This window comes from Ambystoma mexicanum, chromosome 6p (genome assembly GCF_040938575.1).
Source record: "Ambystoma mexicanum isolate Mex_15411 chromosome 6p, UKY_AmexF1_1, whole genome shotgun sequence".
Taxonomy (NCBI): Eukaryota; Metazoa; Chordata; class Amphibia; order Caudata; family Ambystomatidae; genus Ambystoma; species Ambystoma mexicanum.
Window position 1 is genome coordinate 1,304,765,897 of NC_090935.1, and position 21,852 is coordinate 1,304,787,748.

At 49.1% G+C, this 21,852-nt stretch overlaps 1 protein-coding gene across 4 annotated transcripts in view; it reads right to left on the minus strand.

Moving 5' to 3' along the window:
• Positions 1-21,852, minus strand: part of DENND4C (DENN domain containing 4C) — a 2,555,958-nt gene that overhangs the window by 1,085,311 nt on the left and 1,448,795 nt on the right. For all 4 annotated transcript variants that reach the window (XM_069625964.1, XM_069625963.1, XM_069625962.1 and 1 more), the window contains exon 15: positions 4,386-4,516. In XM_069625964.1, the coding sequence (XP_069482065.1) occupies positions 4,386-4,516 (131 nt within the window). The remainder of the gene's footprint in view (positions 1-4,385; positions 4,517-21,852) is intronic.

A 21,852-nucleotide genomic window follows, 5' to 3' on the forward strand; every position in this document is an offset into this window, starting at 1 on the left:
ACAGAAAGACTTGGCATATGTGCTGGCAAAACGTAGGAAGGCGATGAGCTGGAAATCGCACAAAGGCCCGGCGGCACAGCTGTGGAGGAAAGACCTCCATAAATGGTCACTCATCGAGACCCAAGCGTGGCAAGAGGCGGTCCGATTTGGATGAGACAAGGGAAACACTGACAGAGGCATGGAGACTATTGCTACAAGAACTGTTTGCTTCTGCACGGACCGGGTCTGAGATGGTAAACAAGGCTTGATCACTTTTGGCGGAGCATGATAAACAGATAAACACCCGAATGGGTTGAAACAACAGATAGAAGAGTGTGAACTGTACGGGTGGTAGGCTGAGGAGGGGGGATTTGGGGATATAATATGATATTTTATTTGTATAGCGCTCGTACACAAGTGTTTCAGAGCGCGACAAGGCAAGGGAGGGGAAACAGGGGAGAAACAAAACAACAATCTTCCTAGGCCCAGTGACATTGAGAACGCTCAAGTGTATGGGAAAGGGGAAAGTGCATGGAAGGGGGAGAGTGGAAAGTGCAGAGCAGAGAAGAACAGATAAATAATAATAAATACAAATAAATAGATAATGAAGCAATAACAGAGGGAGTGCGGTCGGTTACCAGACATTTGGTCGAAAAAAATTGGTCGACCAGACAAATGGTCGAACCAATTTGGTCGAAAACCAAATTGTCGTTTTTTTTTTTTATTTTCACCCCTTTTTTTTATTTTTTTTGGGGGGGGGTCCCCCCCAGCCCCCTTTTTTCTCTAAAAACCCCTTTTTTTAAAAAACGAAAACCCGAAAAATAAATATATAAATATAAAAAAAAATTCGCCCATTTGGTTTTCGACCAAATTGCGTCGACCAAATGTCATTCGACCAGGTTTCAGTCAACCAAATGACTGGACACCAGTGCGGTCAGCAAGTGGCAAGTGGCAAGAGCTGCGTTTACGGCAGCAGAACTGGGTAAGTCTGATAAGTGCATAAAAGAAGAAAAATGGGGTGTGGGGGGCTGTGGGGGTTACAGGTACATCCCCCAGTGTGAGGGGTGGCCGGGAGGCAGTGCAGAAGGGTGGCAGGGTGAGACTGTACCTGGGCCCAGGGGACAGAGGGTGGCCAGGTGCACAGTGCCAAGAGAGCGGATCAGCAGGGCAGAGAGGGAGCAAAGACAGATGCAAAGAGGAAGGTCTTGCGGTGCTTCCGGAACCAGAGATGGTTCTCAAGTTTTAGAGTGGCAGGGAGGCTATTCTAGGGGGAGGCCCCAGGCTAAAACGGAGATCTCCCCCAGCTCATTTCTTTGAAAAGCGACTGACCCTGAGGGAGTTGGAGGTAGAGGAGCGAAGGGCTTAGAGGTAGAGGAGCGAAGGGCTCGAGAGGGGAGGTATTTGCGGAGGGATAGCTGAAGGTATTTTCGGCCCAGGCCCCAGAAAGCCTTATGGACAATGCAGAGGGTTTTAAATTTAATCCTTGCAACCAGTGGGAGCCAATGGAGAGATTTCAGAGCTGGAGAGATACGATCCGAGGGCTTGAAGCCAAGGACAAGTTTCATAGTCCTGTTCTGGATTAGTTGAAGAGGGTGAAGAGTAGAGGCAGGTAACTTTAGAAAAAGGCTGTTACAATAGTCCAACCTAGAGAGAAACAGAGCTTGGGAGACGGTGAGCTTCTGGGGGAAGGAGAGGAAAGGAAGAGTACCTCTGAGGAGGTGCAGTAGGAAGTTTGACTTTTTTGATACATCAGCGATGTGGGCGGAGAAGGAAAGTGTGGAGTAAAAGATGACCCCGAGGTTCTTAGCCTCGCAAGTGGGGATGGGAGGAGGGCCAGCGAGGCCGGCCAGAGAGAGAGGGGAAAGGATGGAGAAGGAGGATCTCAGTCTTGCTGGCATTCAGGCAAAGATCACTGGCAGCACACCAATCTTGAATGGCAGTTAGGCAATCCGAGATAAGTGAGGGAGAGGAGGGGGCCGAGGGCAGCCTGAAAATGAGTTGAGTGTCGTCAGCATAGCAGTGGAAATGTAAGTATAGAGTGGCAATGCAGTGGGCGAGAGTTGCGAGGTATTGGTTGAAAAGCCAGGGCGAGAGGTTGGACCCTCTGGGAAACACCACAGGTAGAGAGGAAGATAGATGATAGGAAGGACCCCAGTTGGACTTGGGAAGGTCGATCAGAAAGGAAAGAGGTCATCCAGGCCAGAGCCTGATCAGTGATACCCAGGTTCTCCTGGAGACGGTTGAGCAGGATGGTATGGTTGACCGTGTCAAAGGCAGAAGCGAGATTGAGTAGGATGAGGACAGAGGGAATGTTAGAGTCAAGGTTGGAGAGCAGATCTTCACAGATGTTCAGGAGAGCAGTTTCTGTACTTCTAGCCGCTCTGAAACCAGACTGGTGGTCATGGAGACAGCAAACAGAATCAGAATGAAGGTTAAGATGGGACATGGGCAGCTTTTCCAGGAGTTTGCCCAGAAAGGGAGTAATGGAGATTGGGCGATAGTTAGCAGGACAGGAAGGATCTGCGGAGGGTTTCTTGAGAAGAGGATGCACAAGGGAGTGTTTCAGAGGGGAGGGGAAGGATCCTGAGGCAAAGGAATGGTTGCAGAAATCAGCAATGGCTGGGGCGAGGGTGTCAATGTGGTCCTTGATGGTTTTAAAGTAACAGGGATGAACCTGTTTTGATGAGGCTTTCATAGATTGGACTTGTCTAGTGACCTCATCAGGAGAGGAGAGGAAAGGAAGAGAAGGGGGGGAAGGGGATGGTTAAAGGGGGGTATCAAGTGCAGACTGAGGGGGAATAGGAAGGGGAGGAGAGAGGGTGGACAAGATGTCCTGGGTTTTGGAGATAAATTGAGAGGCAAGGTCATTGCAGAGAGCCTGGGAGGCAAGAGGAGGGGTAGAGACTGCAGCAGGGTTGGCAAGCTCCTTGCAGATTTTAAAGAGTTCAGCCGAGTTGTTAGATGCTGCAGAGACACGGGCTTCAATGTGGACCCTCTTTTTGGTGCGAACAGAGAGTCTGTACTGCCTTGGAGTGGGCAGTGACGGAGAAACAGACTTAAACACTTATCAAAAGGTTATGTACATACATGTGCAGGTCTGTAAGTTATACAAAATGTTAATAAAATACATCAAATAAAACAACAAAAAAGTAGGGGAAACCTATTACAATACTGGTTTCCTGGTCTCAAAGTTGAGAAAGTAGGCAGAAGACCACATTATTCCAGCCCCTTTTTAAAGGATTTAAGAGCACAACAAATAATGCTGATCAGCAAACGATTAAAATGCTTTCTGTGGTTCAAATATGAATCTGTGCAGTTCTCCTTTGTACAATGTCAAATGCAAAGAAAGGAAAAAATGTTGAAATGTGTGAGCTACACTGATGCACCAAGAAAAACGAATTCCAAAAGACTGCACTTACACATATCAAATAGGCAATGTTAAATACAAAACCGATGGCATCTCTGATCTGCAGAGCAGGAACCCATGTTGCATACTAAATAACAAATGTGGATGGTCCTCGTCACTTCGGACCCCTTTCACATTGTTTAATCTGAACTTGCATCTTCACGTCTTTGATTAGTAGACAAGGCGGTCGGGATAAAAGAGCATAACTTTGCAAAGGCCGTCACAGCATTCCGACTTTCCCACTTCTTAAAATCAACCTCTGACCAAAGCAGACAGTTCATGGCACAGAGAATGGGCATTCCAAAGTCTAATGAATACTGAGGAAACTAACAGGGGAAAGGAGTCTTCAGGGGATAGCAAATACGATTGGACCAGGATATTTGCAGGTAAGGGGAAGCGGGATGTGGTTTATGAAGGGAACATATACTATGTCATTGTGATAAACACAGCAGTAGCCAGAAAAACAAATTGCCATGATAGAAATAATGCAATATGTTGAACAGCAACATTGGGGCTGTCCTGGTCCTAAAATCCAGATGGGAATGACCCTAATCTCAGCACCCTTAATAAAGGCTCCCTAGACTAACGAGTTTTCAAGGCACCAATTATGGGTTTGTGAAAGTGCCAGGACTAGGAGAAGCATAAGTTGCCCGTTATCATTTAAGAACTTACTGTTAAGGTGCAAACCATCTTTGGGTAGCCTTCTACATGTCGATTTTTAACATTACGTGGTCAATCACGTGATTCAGTTAATAGGAACTTATTAGTGGGGGCATGTAGCTTTAGCTCCTTTCAGTACAGACTTTATTTCACTTCATCCCACTGGCATTCCATGGACTATACTACAGCGCTGGTTCCATCAGACTAACCACTAATCCTTAGGAATATTTCACACTATTTTTGCTTGTTATACAACAAAGTAGATACTGAGATTTGATTCTGTATGTTATGGAGCTATGGAAAGAAAAAGCAAATGAATAACACTTGACGTGGGACATACCTATACTTTGGCTGTGGATTTTGCTCATCTTCTGGTCGAGGCTCAGGCGGCATTATAAACACTGTGTGTTCACTCTTCTGTGACTCATCTAGCTCTATTAGTCTCATGTCCTCTGCAAACTCAACATCAACCTTCAAACAAAAGAAATTCAGTCACTATGCAATAGGTCTTGAAAGGCGTGTTTTTTCTTTTAACTCCAGCGCTTTGCCCCTCAACAACCATTGTCATTAGTACCAACTCACTTCCCTTCTGCACCTACAGTGATCTTAGCCATGACAATGAGACACCATTGTCATATGCATCAGTATCGCTGCATCTGGACAATAAAGTACCTGAAATGTAGGCAGCTCGTTGAGATAAGACATTATTCCTATGGTAAATCTAAGACAATATTGTTCCAATCAATAATACACTATCAGATTATTAAGGGCATACTGGATTGCAAATCTTCAAAACATCTAAGTAAATAGGCCATTTGTCTCAAAATTATTTTTATTCAAATAATGTAAACAAGAATAACAAATACACAAGCATTAATGTATAAACAACATTTTTAGAAATACAACATATCAATACAATTTTCCAAGGGGGGTAACAGAAAAGAGGAGAGAGAGAGAGAGAGAGAGAGAGAGAGAGAGAGAGAGAGAGAGAGAGAGAGAGAGAGAGAGAGAGAGAGAGAGAGAGAGAGAGAGAGAATATACAAATGTGTCTCCAACCGGCAGATTCACTTTATTCCTAAACCCTTGCATGTTTGTTTGCTGCTGGCATGCTTACTTTCTTATTCATTTTATTTGGGGGTGGGGGGCATACTCCATGCCCACCCTTTCACCCCCCCCTTCTGCCCCATTTCCAATGCCCCCACTTACACTATTTGGGCCACAGCACTGTCCCCGTCTTAAGACGGATTTTCCATATTGGGAATTTTGGGGTCATTTTTTAAGGTCCCTATGATGAAAGGACTGCTGCTCTGACGGAACACAGGTATGAGTAGTGACTAAATAGACTACTCACACTACTACTAAACCAACAATTATCCTAATTAAAGGTAAACTAGGCACAACACAATAGTATACCTCCTTCGCTTCTTTTGGTAACACGGGCTGAGGACAAGCTATCGTCACAGAGGAGGTCAAGAGCACAGCAACTCTCAAAGATGGTTCAGGGGTCATTAGAATGTTTGAATAGGGTCTCACCTTAAGGCCGTCCCACTCTCTCTTCCATCTCCCATGGGATTGGACCTCTCTTAGTCGAGGCATTGCTAAATCCTACGGTATTCATTAGAGATCAGAAACCCCTTTTATCTAAATGTATGGCCAACTACTAGTGAGGGCCTAGAGGCAACTGGGCTGAATCTAAGTGGATCCTAACATGGGTCCCAAAATAAGAAAGTTATATACATGGCTGCTGCCTTCCACTCCACTAGGTCGCCATCTTCTTCCTCTCCCCTCATCCTCTCCCTCCTCCTCTGCCTCTTCAACCTCTCCCTCCCTCCATCTCCACCGCTTGACCCTCTCCCTCCTCCGCTTGACCCTCTCCCTCCTCCTCCTCCTCTGCTTGACCCTCTCCCTCCTCCGCTGCTTCACCCTCCCTCTCCTTCTCTGCCGCTTGACCCTCTCCCCCCTCCTCCGCCGCTTGACCCTCTCCCCCTCCTCCGCCGCTTGACCCTCCTACTCCTCCTGCTCTGCCGCTTGACCCTCTCCCTCCTCCTGCCGCTTGACCCTCTCCCTCCTCCTGCCGCTTGACCCTCTCCCTCCTCCTCTGCCGCTTGACCCTCTCCCCCCTCCTCTGCCGATTGACCCTCTCCCTCCTCCTCTGCCGCTTGACCCTCTCACCCCTCTCCGCCGCTTGACCCTCTCCCCCCTCCTGCGCCGCTTGACCCTCTCCCACCCTCCTCCGCCGCTTGACCCTCTCCCTCCTCCTCACCCTATCCCTCCTCCATCTCTTCACCCTCTCCCTCATCTCCTGCTATCGGGACCAGCTATAATCAAAGTCTGTTTCCAAGAGTTTGTGTGGGATGAGCGTTTGAAATGCTGGTCTGCGGCGAGCAGCACTTCCCTGGCTGGCTGTTCGCCGACAGCTCTCTCAATAGTGGGCGGTTTGCTTTGTTCTCAGTCGCATTGGGATTCTGGTCTTCAGCAATCCTCGGAAGCAAGAGGGAATACACTGGCCAGCATGTAGTCGTACAGGCAGGTGATGAAGTGGTACTTAATTGTACACTGGTACATGAGGGGCAGAGTCGGGGGCCCTCAGAACTACATCCTGCCTGCCTCAGGCAGAAAGGAGTCCCCATCCCCACTTTACAGGGTAAGTTTCCCGACCCTGTCACACTATACTCTTGGTAGGGGTGTGAGCTTGTAACCTTAGAAATCCAAACAGCATTAGGCCAATGAAACAAAGGAACATGTCTAATAAAATTTCAATTAAAAAAAAGGACCTTTAATCAAAGAAAAACTAATTAAAACAACCCAAAACACACCTGTTCGAGAGAGCCCAGGTACTCTGGGGTCTTGCAGGCCAGGGCAAGACAGTAAATATTTCAGTAGCAAGGTCATTAAAAAGAAGTAGTCTTTGGAAAAAGGTAGAGAGTGGGGTTTTATCAGTCACTAGTGCCCTCAAAAGGCAGGCCAGAGGGACCGACCCACTAACAGTACCTTTAAAAGACTGTCTTGGAGCTTAACAGAATTGTGCTCGGCTTCTAGGGACTGCGTTTAAAAATGGTCTTTCCAATGGCAAATTTCTATCTAGACTATTCTATACCGTGGCCCCAATGGATCAAAGTAGCATCGAGATGTGTCGAGACGATGACTTCCAGCGGTTGGAGCCAGCATCAAGATGAGTGGGACATTGACTTTTGCTGGATCAGGCCGGTATTCACGATGCAGCGAATCCACTTTGAGAGACAGGTCGGCTGGTGTGTAAAGTCGAGCAATGGACTCTTACGGGATGTGACAACTCCATAGTGCACTGAAGAGGAGCAAAGCTTCTTAAAGTGCTAAAGGCAGTACTGTAGGTTCGATATCAGGTCGAAGTCAGTTAAACATGGCTGAACAGGCACAAAAAGCATCTTGGAGAAGAACCCAGGATCTGGGCTTCAGGGGTGCTGAGAGAACACGTCCAGGATCTCTGAATGCAAGGGGAATCCTTTTCTGTGCAAGGTTTGAATAGGCCACTAACATGGTTCCATTACCTTCAGTGAGCATGTCCTGAATACCAGTGCCTCCAATGCAGTAGGCCTTATCCAGCCCGCTGGTCATCCCTAATGTTCCCTAGGGATGGTTAGGGGGCAAACTTGCCTCTTCCATGCAGCTCCCTGCCTTCATCCAACAGAGTTACAGATGAATGCTCCTTTGTTTAGAGTCCAAGGATGAAACTACTAGTGGGAAGAGTCCCCCCACCTTATGTAGGCAAAATGCCACCGCTGATTGGTTTCCCTTCTACACTTCTGTAAAGGCTACTGTGACAAAATGTAATTTGCCATGTGGAGAAGGAAGTTTGAGAAGCTCCACCTTGAAGCAGGATAGTGGAACCCATAGGTTGGCTATTTGTCTGCCCCAGGCTACTCCAACACCTTCCCCTTCCTCTGTCTGCCTACTTCTTTTCTGTAATGTGTTGAATTTAGGGTTGTAGGCTTTTTTACCATTTTCATTTTTGATTCACACAATATTGGGTTTCTTCTAAATGTTGACCTTAATTCATGTGTGGTCTTCACGTAGAGGTTGCACAGAATTGATTGATCATCATACTGGTCCTATGATTAATGGCAATATGTATTGAACTTTAGATTTTCAGAAATATTGTATGCACGAAAGAGAACGAGTGTTGAGTTTTGGGACGTCTGCCTTAGGATTTTAACCATTTCAAATGCTTTATGAATTTATTTTCTTTATATTTTGGTATACTTCTATTTCATAAAAATCAGAATATTTTTGCAATAAAATTATATATTTTACATCATAACTCTTTTGGAATCCAGGCCAGTTCTTTTTTTACCACAATGGCAGGTAAAATGAATATGCATTAAATTATTGATTTCATTCGCCCTCACGTGACACCAATTTGTTACATTATTACTTACTTCAAAGGGTCATCAGTAGCCAGCACCCTGGTGGGGACTCCTTGTTGTATATGTTGGCAGGCATGTCTTTGAAAGTCTGTTCCAAGCCTACACCGGAGGGTGGGCAAGATTTATTATACTGGTCAAGAAGTGGGAGCCATTCTCAGGAGCATCAAAGGTAGAACCTGGGTGGGATGCATACCAGACAAACGGAAAGCCACACAACCCTGCCAAAGATTAATACACTTGTTATCTGGTTGGAAATTATACATTTAATTACTTGTAGCTGTATAATTGCGCCATTTCAGGAGCCACCCTGTCAAGCCAGACCAGGGCTTAAGTTTACTGCATCACCAGTCCCTGCAAGACACATTTATGGCTTTGCCAAAGGGATGTCTCACTAAAAAGGTAATCTACCAGCTCCTCCCCCCCTCAATCCTCCTCCCTCCCCTGCCTGCATGAACTTGGATCTCAAGCAGGCTGCACTGCAGGAATGCACACGTGACCTTTGAACCTGCTCTGCTGCCACTGCCAACATGTTGCAGGGGTTGTCATGAGACTGCCCCAAGCAAAGTCACATGGCTATACTATGCTTTCACTCGCATGAAGCATTAAGGGATTTGGGGGGTGAGATTTTATTAGCAGACCTCACCCCCAGAAATGGCTATACTATGCTTTCACTCGCATGAAGCATTAAGGGATTTGGGGGGTGAGATTTTATTAGCAGACCTCACCCCCAGAAACAGAACTAACTGCCTCATTGTATGACAGGCTATAAAACCCCGCAACTTTGTAGTTTTCCCCACTATTTATTTTTGGGTGGCTGACCAATTTTGGTAGTCAGAGGGGCTGAAGTCCCTGTTCCACTGCATACTTTTCACCGACCAAGCCTAGGGAGATGTTAACCTAGGCTTCAACGATAACACAGACCCTTCATGCCCCATCACTAGCCAGCATTATCAACGCCCTAGGCTTCACACAACACATCCTCAGCACTACACATGTCAAAGGTCGGATCCTGGATAGCTTGCCAATACGAACTGCAACGTCACGGTCTCCTTTAATCTGCCTCGTCTCTGGAAAGACCATAATATCTCCTTTGCTTTACTAGACCTCATCTTGTCCCCCCACCCCGTCTACAATCATGCCCCCTTCTCTAACAAGAAACGCCCAAAACATAAGCCCCAGCCACATCCTACCTCTGCTAACTGAGCTAACCAGCGCATCAAACTCTAGCACTGAACCGGCCACCCTGGTCTGCACCTACAACAGAGCCCTCACACAGGCCATTGACACATTATCTAAACACAAAGCTAAGCCAGTTACACATCTGAACTCTTGGTTCACCCCTGAACTGAAAGTACTCAGTCAAACGTGTAGCAGAAACCATCTGGAGGATCTCACACCCTCTGACTCAACAAATCCTCCCTCACGCCTCCAACTAAGACATACAACTGGAGAGCAGTTCCTCTTACAATGCCAGAATCGACAAAGCCAACTCTAGTGCTAGGGAACTCTCTGATATTCTGCGTGAATTAGTCACCTGCCCCAACCACTACTAATTGCACCCAAGACAGTACCTGGTGCTCGAGCATTCAAAATGCCTTGTTAGACAAAATCACCTTGCTCCAAATAAGTGTAGAAGAAAAACACTGTTCAGCGACACCTCGCCTAATTTGGCCTCTCAGCCCTCAGCCTCACCTTCAGACTCTCAAATTTATATTTAAACCTGTCTTGGAGACTGAAGCTGCCCAGATTATTAAAGGGCTTGCCAATGAGACGGCTGTCCAGCTACTGTCATTGAAGACTAGCATTCATTCCATTCATTACCTCTCTCATTAGTCTGCTCACCTGCAGATCCCCAAAGTAAGCTCCTCAGTCTTCATCGCCAAATTCTAGCACCATCTCAGGTAGTTGGTCACTGTCCTCGAAACTATAAGGACATCTGACATATGGCCGAAAATCTGTGACCAGGGACCATGCATCCTCAGACTGACCCCTGGCACCAGCAAAATACAGGAGGCAGGTGAAGGCGGAAGCTAGTAACAAGCGTGCATTCTGGAAAAGGGCAACCATCCAGGCTCGCTAGGAAAGCTTTCCCACAAGAGTGTCCAGGACTGCCACGATGACCTGGAGCTTTTGGGATGGTGTTCTACTAGACTTCTGGAAATTTAGGGAGAAGTCGCACAACAGTCAACAGGTGTCAATCAAGATGACTATACCTGCTTCAATGAACGGCCTCTAATGATCCAGTTCAAGTAGGGAAAGAAACTTCACTAGCGTTGCAGAGCCCCAAAGTCAATTCCATGAGCTCTGATTAGTCCGCCATAGATCAGGCAAAGGATCATACCCTGCTCTGGACAGCGGTTCGAACCTGAAAGGGACCAGGTCAACCTTGCGGTCCAAGATCGTCCTCAGACTGATGAAATTGAGCCCTTGATTTTGGTGACTAGTCTAGGGTGGAGAAAAGACTGAGGTAGAAGTAGCGGTGCTCAAACCCGACATACAGACAATAGCCATCGCCAACTTCGATAGGGCTGAGCTCGAGAGCATACGACCCAACACTTTCGCCTTCTTACTGGTTCCGTCAGGCGCAATAGATAACAGCCGCCGAAGTCGAGACAAAAGCCGTGCTGGTAGAGGCTTTGGCAAACAACTCAACATTTGGCACTTAAATCCTTCCACTCCTCCTTGAATGGAAAAGACTTAACCTATTCATCGTCAGAAGAAGCATTACCATCCCCTCCTAGACCTAGGCTTTGTATTTTTCTTCTTGCAAGAAGAGGAAGAAGAGGAGTGGTGAAAAACCAATTGACCCCACTTTTCGGACTTCTAATGTTGCCTGCCACCTTCTCATCCCTTTTCTCCGGAGTCAGCCCTTCCGTGTCGGCCTCGCAAGCAGGGACGTCATTTAGGGGTCGCCAGAGGTCGCAACTGCGACCTCTGGGGTCTCTCCTGCGACCTCTGTCTGAAAAAAACGGGGGAAAAAAACTTTTTTTTTCCATAATGCAAGCTCCTGGGGTGTGGCCAGCACACTGTGGCTCTTTACTTCTGGAGTGGCTGGCTTTCTTGTTCAGGCCTCTTTTTAAAAAAAAAAAGAAAAATAAGAATAGGAGTGCCACAAGTCTAACACTTTCAGCACTGAACCTAAATAAGAAAAAATAGGAATACCAAATAATGTCTCTTTCTGGAATTCTATACAATAATTGCTAGGCTCATCAAAGGTCTATTTCAGGCACACTTCAGGGGGCGAGTCACTGATTTAGTCTGTTCTTAAATGCCTCAACTCAGTCTTTCATCCTTCTGAGGTTGATAAATGAGTACCAACACAGGTTGGGTGATATTGGGTGTACAGTTCTTCTATATAAAGCACTTAAGCGTAAGTGCTAACACATCATTATCATTCGGTCATGGTCATCTGCTTGCATTCACAGTAATATGGGCCTATATACACTGATCTTAACGATACATATGGCAATCCATTCTTGTATGAAATGTACATCACATTATAGTGATATCGTAACCATATTTTTCGTAGTGTACAATGCTATGTGATGCCACTTCCTGTTTTCTCAACGGGTGAATGGTCATGTTCCATCGCTTCCCGCGATATCACTTCGGGGCGGGGTCAAATGACAAAACCTCTGGTGATGTCATCAGGGGTCAAGGGTCGTGTGATGTCACTTCCGCTACCCCTGGCATTTGGTGAAATGACATCCCTGCTCTGAAGACTTCGTAAGAGATTGGGCCGGCAATTTTGTAAGGGGACGGCCTCTGCCCAATTTAGCTGCTCATTCCTTCAAGGTCTCCTGTTTCTTATATGGACACATATTGTGTGAGTCGGTAATGGAAATCTTGGAGTTGCAGTCTTGGCAGCACTTGAAACCCCAGCCGAAAGAACACATTACTCACATCTGGTAGCATTCTTTCTGATGGATGTTCCTCCTGCAGATTCTACAGAAACTTTAACAGCAGGGGGTGCCCTGTGGCATTGGCGTGGGGACCCGCCAGCGCTCTTCACCTTTGAAACAGGACGGGACGTCAGCATCAGCATACGTAGCTCACCATGTGCCCTGGGACTTCAGTTTACAAATTTTTTTCCCCTTGCTCAGCTGTGTTGGGGATTGAACAGCACCGAAGCTAAACCCAGAAAGCATTAAAAGATTGTACCAGGAGATCGGCCACCCGGGGGCGCAAATATGTACTAGCATCTTTGTATCGCTCTGTCACCACCGGGAGAGCAAGGGACCCGAACGCCCCCCCATTAGCACCCACTTGATTGAACTGATGCCCCCACTGTTCCTCGTAGCACCGGAGGCACACTCGGGTGACATCTGAGCCCGCAACTCGCAGTAACACCGGAGATACGGTGTGTCGAGAGGTGAGCCAGCTAGCGCACACTATCCCCCCCAACACCAGTCGGAAACATGCACCAGACCGCGGCGCATGGGAGAGCAGATCCCGTGGGCCCACAGAAAAGTCTGCAGAAAGCGGCAGCCGTTTGGGGATAGGCTCTGCAACCTGCTTGGGATAGCTGTGGTGAGAGACGCATCCCAGGAATACCCTCTCCTGGCCTAGCGGCATCCAGCAAATCCCTTCCCCCTCCCCGACCAGTTAGGCAACACACCCCCAGCAAACGCTGCCACCTGGATCAGCCAGTGCATCCGTGACCGGCAAGCACTGCGCAGTTCGCAAAGGGAACCCTGGGGTACCAGCTCAAACGCTTACAGCCAGTCAGTGTGGGAAACATCCAAGCCTGGGGGCAAAATGCAGAGAAGCTGCAGTGCGCCTGGCAGACACGCACACCCTTTTCCCGCCCTGGACATCAGCAGGAGAGCCAGCGACGGCAGTGCAACCACAACACCCCCCAGTCACGCCAGACAAAGATGTGCAAAGTGAGTCAGGGGAGGAAAGTGGAAAGACCCCCCTAGGGGTGGTGACCCATTGGGAATAGACCCTGCCCGCGGCCTGTTATAGCAGCGGGGGGGACCACGGACTGGTGACTCCCGCCCCCACAACCAGCAAACACCCTCCTGATCACAGCGAGGCCACAGGCACCCCGACCAACATAGCTGTCCAGACCCCCCCCAATCCAACTGCGGCCTGCACACACGGAACGGCCCACAGGGGGAGCCCCTGCCAATCCTGAACATTTCAACCCACGCTAGCAGGGAGATCCCCCCCAAACCCTCTGAGCTGAGAGAAAGACAGGATAAGCCTGCTGGCGGACACAAAATCCAGGAGACAGGTGGAAATACCCCCCATGGAGAGCCCATTGGGTTGTGAAATACCCAGAGGGGAAAATCGCACATGCACCTAGTGGACACCCTTACCCACCCCCTATCTGGGCCTGTAAGAAAGCAGGCTGGACAGCCCCGAGGCTGCAGAAACTGCACAGAACTGAAGTGACTGGGACCCCCACCCAGGGTGCCAGGTCCCCAGGCAAACTGGAGGAGAGGGTCCCGAACCAGAGAATCGTCTTTGCAAAGCAACACCCGGCCCAGAAGTGCAAGACTACTAACAACCCTAACCACTGAAAGGGAAGAGAACTCAGTCCACCCATGAGCAAATAAGAACCCGCAACCCCCCCTTGCCCACTTGAATGAACTGGAAGGTGGCCCTGCAGAAATTCCGATTTCAGGAAACAGAGAAACTGGGAGGCACAACCCCCCACAAAATGGCAGACCAAGCAGATGACAAAATGTCCACAAAGAGGGACACTGCAGCCCTAATGCAAGAAATCAGCGACATGCAGGCTAACATTGGTCACAGACTAGAAAAGATGGACCAAAGTGTAGATAAGATGGAGGATAGAATACAGGGTCTGGAAGCCAACCAATCCTCTGTAGACATATTATAGACACAGTTCGACACCAGACTGTCTGCTGTAGAGAAGAGGGATGAGGAAAATTTCCTACAAATGGACGAATTTGAGAAAAGGGAGCAGAGAAACAACCTCAGGTTCTTTGGTCTCCCAGATGCAGAGGGGGAGACGGAGAGAGGCATCTGCCGGGCTGTTAAGGATGTGATCCACCTTTTTTCTGGCGATGAAGCAACAAACAAACCCACAATAGACAGGGCGCACAGGGCCAAGCTGGGGAACCCAGTTCTGTCCTGGTTTGTTTTCATAACTATGCCGAAAAAGTAAAGATCTTGGACGAAGCCAAGAAAGCTGCCTCCATCACATACAAAAACGTGGCAATCATGATCTTCCAGGACCTCTCCTCGTTCACCCTGGCCAGGAGGAGGATGTGTTCCCCATTAACGCAATGCCTACGAGAGAAGGGAATAGGATACTGATTGGGGTGGGGGGCGTGGCTACGAGAGCCATGTAGGAGGACGCGTTCCAGCGGAGCTCCCGAGATCCTGAACAGATCCGGGCAAATCAGTGCAGTACGACTGCTTATTGAATACCGAGGATATGCATGCCAGCGTGTGAAGGTGCTACCGAAGTACTGTGAACTTTTGGAGGTCATAGCAGCTACGACGGCTAAGATCGGAGAAGAAAAGTCGAGAGACGCTGAGAACAAAGGGCGACTCAAAATGGCCGCCATAGGCCCGAGACGGGATTGAAAAGAGTTGCGGGAAGACCTAACCAGGTCAGCGTGCAGTGCGCCCACTCATCATTCGGTAGACCTGCACATCCTCAGAACCATGTCCAGTAAGGCAGTGCGACCTAAGGCGAAACAGCCCACGCTGGACGACTTCACCAAAACGTCCCCGGGCCCGGACGCCAACAAGAATAAGGATGCACCGGCCGTGGGTAGCGCGACGACTTCGAGCTCTAACCAAGAAATCCTGGCAGCGATTGCGGACCTGAGAGCGGCTTGGGAGTCGAAATTAGAACTGGCTGTCTCTGAATTAAAAACGGCATTGGACCTCAAAGTTGGGGAGGTCCAGGAGGACGTCAATCTACTGAGACAAGACATTAGGGTTCTGGCGGAGCGCACAGAGTCCCTGGAAAAAGAAGTTGGCCCGAATACGGCGGACTGTGCCACCCACAAGGCAAAACTGCACGCCCTAATCCAAAGGGTGGGCAACTTGGAAAGTAGAGTGGAGGAGGCGGAAGGACGGGCCCGTCGCAACAATATCCGCATTGTGGGCCTACCGGAGGGGACGGAGGGCCGTGACCCTACTGACTTTGTTGAGACCATGTTGCTGCAAGAGATATCCAGAGGGGCCTTATCCCAAGGCTTCGCAGTGGAGAGAGCACATAGAGCCCTAACGAGGAGGCCGCCTCCCGGAAACCCGCCCAGACCCATCATTGCCAAAATTCTTAACTATCGTGATCGGGAAAGAATATTAGAACATTTTCGAAAAGGAGGCACGATCAAGAGAGGAGCAGCAAACATCACGGCGTATCCGGATTACACCCTAGCTGTGCAGCGGAGCTGCATGAACTTTGGGACTGTGAAACGGAGGCTGAGGGAGGCAGGTTACAAATATATGTTGCTTTACCCTGCAAAACTGAAGGTCATACAGGCGCATAAAACTTTATTTTTCGAGACCCCAGAGGACGCCATGGAGTGGCTCGACGCACAGTGGTGCCCTCAAGAATCGGCGGACCGGCCCCAGAAGGATTCGGAGGAGCTGCGGAAGACGTAAAATGGCGTCGCAAGATGGCGCGACTCATGGACCCTGAGACTTGATTATAGTCGGTTCGGAACCTTCGGTATGGAAGGTCAGTTGGTTGTACTGTTTGTCACAAACATTGAGATCATCATTGAACGGGAGCCCCATGGAGCGATACTCTCTCCCCACAATAGCTTAGGTTAGGTGGCCATTAGGGCGACCTCACCCTACTGGGCTCCGTGCACGGACCGGTGTTTGCGGAACCAGATGTGGGGGTGCCTGAGCTCTTTTGTTGAAGCTGGGCAACAGTTGGGGTGTGTGCTGTTGGGGGGAGGGTGGGAGAGGGAGGGGAAAGGGAGTTGGAGTTTGGTTGTGTGTGTGGTTAGTTTGGGAATGAGCTTATTCGCGGAGTGGCTGCAGTGGGACGCCTTCTGTGTCATGAGAAACGCTGGAGGTTCCCGTAAGTGGGGTGGGAAGACACATAGCTGCCATGGGTGACCTCAAGATTGCCACCTGGAACGTCCGAGGCCTCAATAATTACCTGAAAAGAAATAAAGTCATGTTGTATCTTAAACGACAGAAGATCGACATTGCCCTACTACAAGAAACGCACCTGGCCCAACATAAACTAGACCTTGTAAAGAAAAAATGGGGTGGTACAGTGGTGGGCTCCCCGTACTCGGCCTATGCCAGAGGTGTGCTGATCTGGGTGGCCCCGCATGTCCCACTCAGAATTGTACGAGAGGAGGTAGACACGGAGGGTAGGCTGGTAATACTGAGGGTACGGATTGAGAACAGAGGACTGAGTATTATTAATACATATGCCCCCAATCAGAATACTGCTGTATACTTCAGGACTCTATGTACACGCCTGGACCCGTGCGCAGGGGAACCGATCATCTGGGGGGGGGGGGGACTTTAACTGTGTTCTTGACCCCAAGATAGATAGGTCCGACAGTAAAGTAGACAGGCCCACCCCAGCGGCCAGGGCTCTACGGGTACTATTAGACTATGGACTAGAAGATGTCTGGAGATTGAAACACCCCATGGCCTTGCAGTACTCTCATTATTCGGCCCCTCAACAGTTGCACACGAGACTAGATTACTTCTTTGCTACGCCAGAAGTGGCGATAACAACTACACAGGTTGAATACAGAGCGAGGGTCCTGTCGGACCATTCGCCCTTGGTGATGGCCTGGCAATATGGCCGCCCCAGAGGGCGGATTCCAACATGGCGCCTTCGGGCGGAGGCGCTCAGAGACCCGGTCTTTAGAGAAGATATTAGAGAGACGATTACAAGGTATTTTGAGGAGAACACGGGCAGTGTGGATTCGGCTGGTACACTTTGGGAGGCCTTCAAGGTGGTAGTGAGGGGCGACGCTATTTCTAAATCAAAGGGCCTTCAGGGGGGGGGTTTTAGCTGAGCTGGAGAAAGTGGAGAAAGAATTGGAGCGTGAATGTACCAGAGGGGGAGGGGACACAGACCTAGTACTCGAATTACAACAACGATGCTCAGAGCTTTGGGAGCGGCTTTGTGACCTCAATTACAGGAAATACGTGGAGAGGCAACATGCAGGAGGTGACAAAACTGGCTTTATAAGAGGGAAACCCCCAGGGCCCCGGTCATGATGATAGAAAGGGAAGACGGAGAGGAGGCTCACACTCAGGAAGAGGTTAACGCTGCTTTCTTAGATTATTATAAAGCGCTGTATGAGGACAAAGGGGAAGACAATCTGGATAAAATCAGGGACACACTGGAAGATATAGAACTGCCCAGGATTAGTGCAGAGGAAAGGGAGGAGTTAGATGGCCCCATTACGCTAGATGAACTGGAAGAGGTGGTGAAACGGCTGCCTACTTGCAAGACCCCGGGCACTGATGGACTCCCGAGTGAGTTCTACAAAACGTATAGCGCAGAGATACTCCCCCCTATGCTGGAGATGTATAACGAATCATTCGAGGGAGGCCGACTGCCAGACACGCTCAGAGAAGCGCTGATCGTACCACTACCCAAGCCTAACAAGCCGAGACAACACTGTGGATCGTACAGACCGCTGTCGATGTTGAACCAAGACAGTAAGATCCTGACAGCGGTCTTGGCGGACAGGCTGCGCAAGGTCATCGGCAGACTGATACACTCGGATCAGACAGGTTATGTCCCTGGCAGGAATATAACTCATAATCACAGGCGGCTCCACCGAGTGATAGAAGAAGGGAACAGAAGAGATGAGGAAATGGCAGTGATCTCCCTAGACGCAGTTAAGGCGTTTGATTCGGTGAGGTGGCCGTTTGCGGTCCTGAGGGAATATGGGTTTGGGCCAGGCTATATCAGATGGGCGAGACTACTGTATAGCCAGCCAACGGCTAGGGTGCGTACGGGATCAGTGATATCCGATAAGTGGCACCTAAGTAGGGGTACTAGGCAGGGATGTCCTTGGTCCCCGATGTTATACATATTGGCCTTGGAACCCTTAGCGGTATATCTTAGACAGCAATATGACCTGGTGGGCATCGAGGTGGGAGGAAAGAGCCATTTGATATCCTTATATGCCGATGACTTGCTGCTGTACCTAAAGTATCTGGAAGAGAACCTCCAGTATGTTTTGGAGGTCATGCAGAAGTATGCCGAATTGTCCGGCATATCGGTTAATCCCGGCAAGTCGAGCATGTTCCCCCTAGGGTACTATTCGAGGGTCCCCACGGAACGCTTACCGGTATTGCCCGTGCCTTGGGCAGCCGAGTCCTTCCGATACCTCGGAATAGACATATATCACACTGTGGGAAACGAACATCTGCATAACACCGAGGTTGCTGTGGATAAAATCCGTGCGTCTATGCGATTTTGGGAAAAGCTGCCGCTAGCGATGATAGGGCGAGGGGCGTTGCTTAAAATGGTTGTCTTGCCTAGACTGCTGCATTTCTTCAACAACATACCATACTTAATAGCTAGGAAGTTCTTTACCAAACTCGACAGTATGTGCAGGGACTTCCTATGGCACGGCACTCGCAACCGAGTGGCGCTGTGGAAGCTACAAAACTTCTACGATAAAGGAGGGATTAAATTACCACATTTTGAGGCCTATTATGTAGCGAGCCAATTGCAATATGTTACACAGTGGCTCTCTGATGAGGAATCTCCCGAGTCCAGGTTGGTTGGGACAGATTGCACCCCGTTTTATTTGAAGGAGATCATCTGGGTCCCTAGACAAGACTTAAATCTTCGCCCTGGTATGCTGTTACTTGGGTGGAAAATGTGGCGTAGAGCATGCCGGCTACTGGAAAGCCCGGATCCGTGTTCGCCGCAGGTGCCACTGGTTGCCTTGACTGCGGGGGATGGTCAACTTAGAAAAACAATCAGAATGTACTGGGAACCGGTTGGGTTGGCCACGTTAGGAGATATATGGCAAGATGGGGCCATCAAGGATTTTGCAGACCTAGAAGAAGAAGCTGGGTTACATGGGGGCCAATACGTTACATACCTCAGGTTGGTACGGATTATCCGAAAATCTTGGCCTGAGACGGTGTTAGCGGAGGATCCGGACGCCCTGATTGATACAATATATGACCTATCAGAGGGCGGACACGAGATCTCCAGATTGTATGAGGTGGTGATGTCCCGAGTGGGAAAGGACTTGACAGACTTGAGACTAGAATGGGAAATGGAGGTGGGGGTTCAGATGACTGATGGGATGTGGGAACGGGCTCTGGGATATCATAAAAAAGTGTCCAGAAATGCTAGATTACAGCAAATCCAACTATATATCACACAGAGCGTATATGACCCCCAAGAGAATAGCTAAGTTTGCGAACTCGGGCAGGCAGGCATGCCCGAAATGTAACGAGGAGGACGCGGACATGACGCATATGTTCTGGTCCTGCCCAGTAATCGAAGTCTTCTGGAGAGAAGTGTCACAGAAGTTGGCTGACAAAGGGGTCCCGATAAGCATTGACACGACCTGGGCTTGCCTTCTAGGGGGGTTCCCCAGACCGAAGAACACCAGACATCTGGGGAAACTGAGAGATCTAGCGTATATACTCGCTAAGAGGAGGATAGCTATGAACTGGAAGCAATGCTACAAACCTAGGATAGAGATGTGGTGGAGGGATCTCCAAAAATGGGCGGAAGCCGAAACCATGGTCTGGCAAGAGGCATGCAGTAAATGCGGGGAGGAGGATGTGGGCAACCTAGTAGCCTGGAGGTCATTAGTCACTGGTCTGTTTGGGGTACGAGGAGAACCTACTGCCTCGGAGGAGGAAGTCACCCGGCCACACCAGGTCGATACGGAACTACCCTGTGGATGAGCTCTTGGGGGGGAGGGGGGAGTGTAGTGTTGTGTTTTGTTAAGTATTTATTGTCTTATTGTATATAATGTCACAAGTTTGTTTATACTGTTTTCACTTAAAACAAAATAAAAATATATTTGGAAATAGGATACTGATTGGGGTTCCCCTTTTCACTCGCCTTTGAATACATGGGCCAACAGTCCAGACTGGTCTGTGAAGAGGAGATGAAAGAAGCAATCCGAGAATATGTGGAAACACCAGACAGACAGCCCTCTGGAGAAGCTGCGGGAGGGAGATGTGTGAAGGGGATGCCGAGAGACAGGAGACTGGTCCTGGGCTCGAGAAAATTCAAGATACTGAACACACTCCTGCACAAAGGTGTCCCCTGATTTCATTATGGGGAGAAAGTCGCACTAAGCCTGATCCTCTCAAAGCTGAGCCCAACTGATATGAACCTGCAGCGATCTGGGGGAGGGGTGGGGGGGCAAACTGAGCACCGGACCAGAGGCCAGAGGGTAATGATCTGCGGGGCAGAGGAAGGGGATGACAGGTGATCGGGGGCGGCCTCAACCCTAGGAGCATTGGCGAGTATAGGCCCAGGGAGATCGTGCAAGCTGGTGGTTCAGTCAGGTACCAGGAATGGTCAGACTCTCTGACTGGGAACAGAGGGAGACAGGAGGTGGGAAACGAGGGGGAGGTGGGGGATGAGAACAAGGGAACAGGCTATAGTGAAATCGGAAGAGAATTTGGGGTTTCGCTCCCTTTGGGGGCGGGGGGGCTTTACAGGGATTAGGGGGAGTGTTGGGGGTTATGGTATTAGTGGTTTCTAGCACACGGAACGTCCCGCACATGGGGCCTCAGAGTAATTGAGAGATCCAGGGATAATTATGGGATCCATAAGGCGTCTGGGGAAAGAGATAGCCTCCAACAACCTAATGGCTGATATGTTACCATCCATGGAGACAGGCTCACCGAACACTAGCGGAGTTAATTTGCTGACAAAAAGAACCATCTGTCACGGTCCATGCCCCCAAACATCAGGCGCAGACCAACCTGTTCAGGGCATCGGCATCCATGGGGGCCTTTAAAGGCCCTAAAGGATCCCTTGGGGGTTTCCTGGACTCGGTGCTGGCGCCATTGGTGCCAGGCTCATGCTGCCATCACCAATGTGGCAAGTTTCAAACTAAGTGAACCACATATAGGCCAGTCTGAGGGTATCAGGTAATAATATCCCCATATATATGGTCGCCGTAAATAATATCGCCGGGAAAATGTCGTGGCAATATTATTTGGGTGACAAGTTTGGGTGTTGAGGGGGTATCCCCCGCATGTTCCATGCAATAATGTCGCCACAAAAAACTGGCATTTTTCGGCGAGATTTTTGCATGGCGAGATTTTTGTGGCGACATTATTACATGGAACCAGTCTGAGGCAGGCTGAAGGGACAACTTGCCTGTGGAACTATTTGCTAGGGTGTGGTTGCTGCGACTACTTTACCTGGGGACTACTTTCTGAAGGCTATATAAACCACTCCCTCAGTACATAACACGCTTCGCG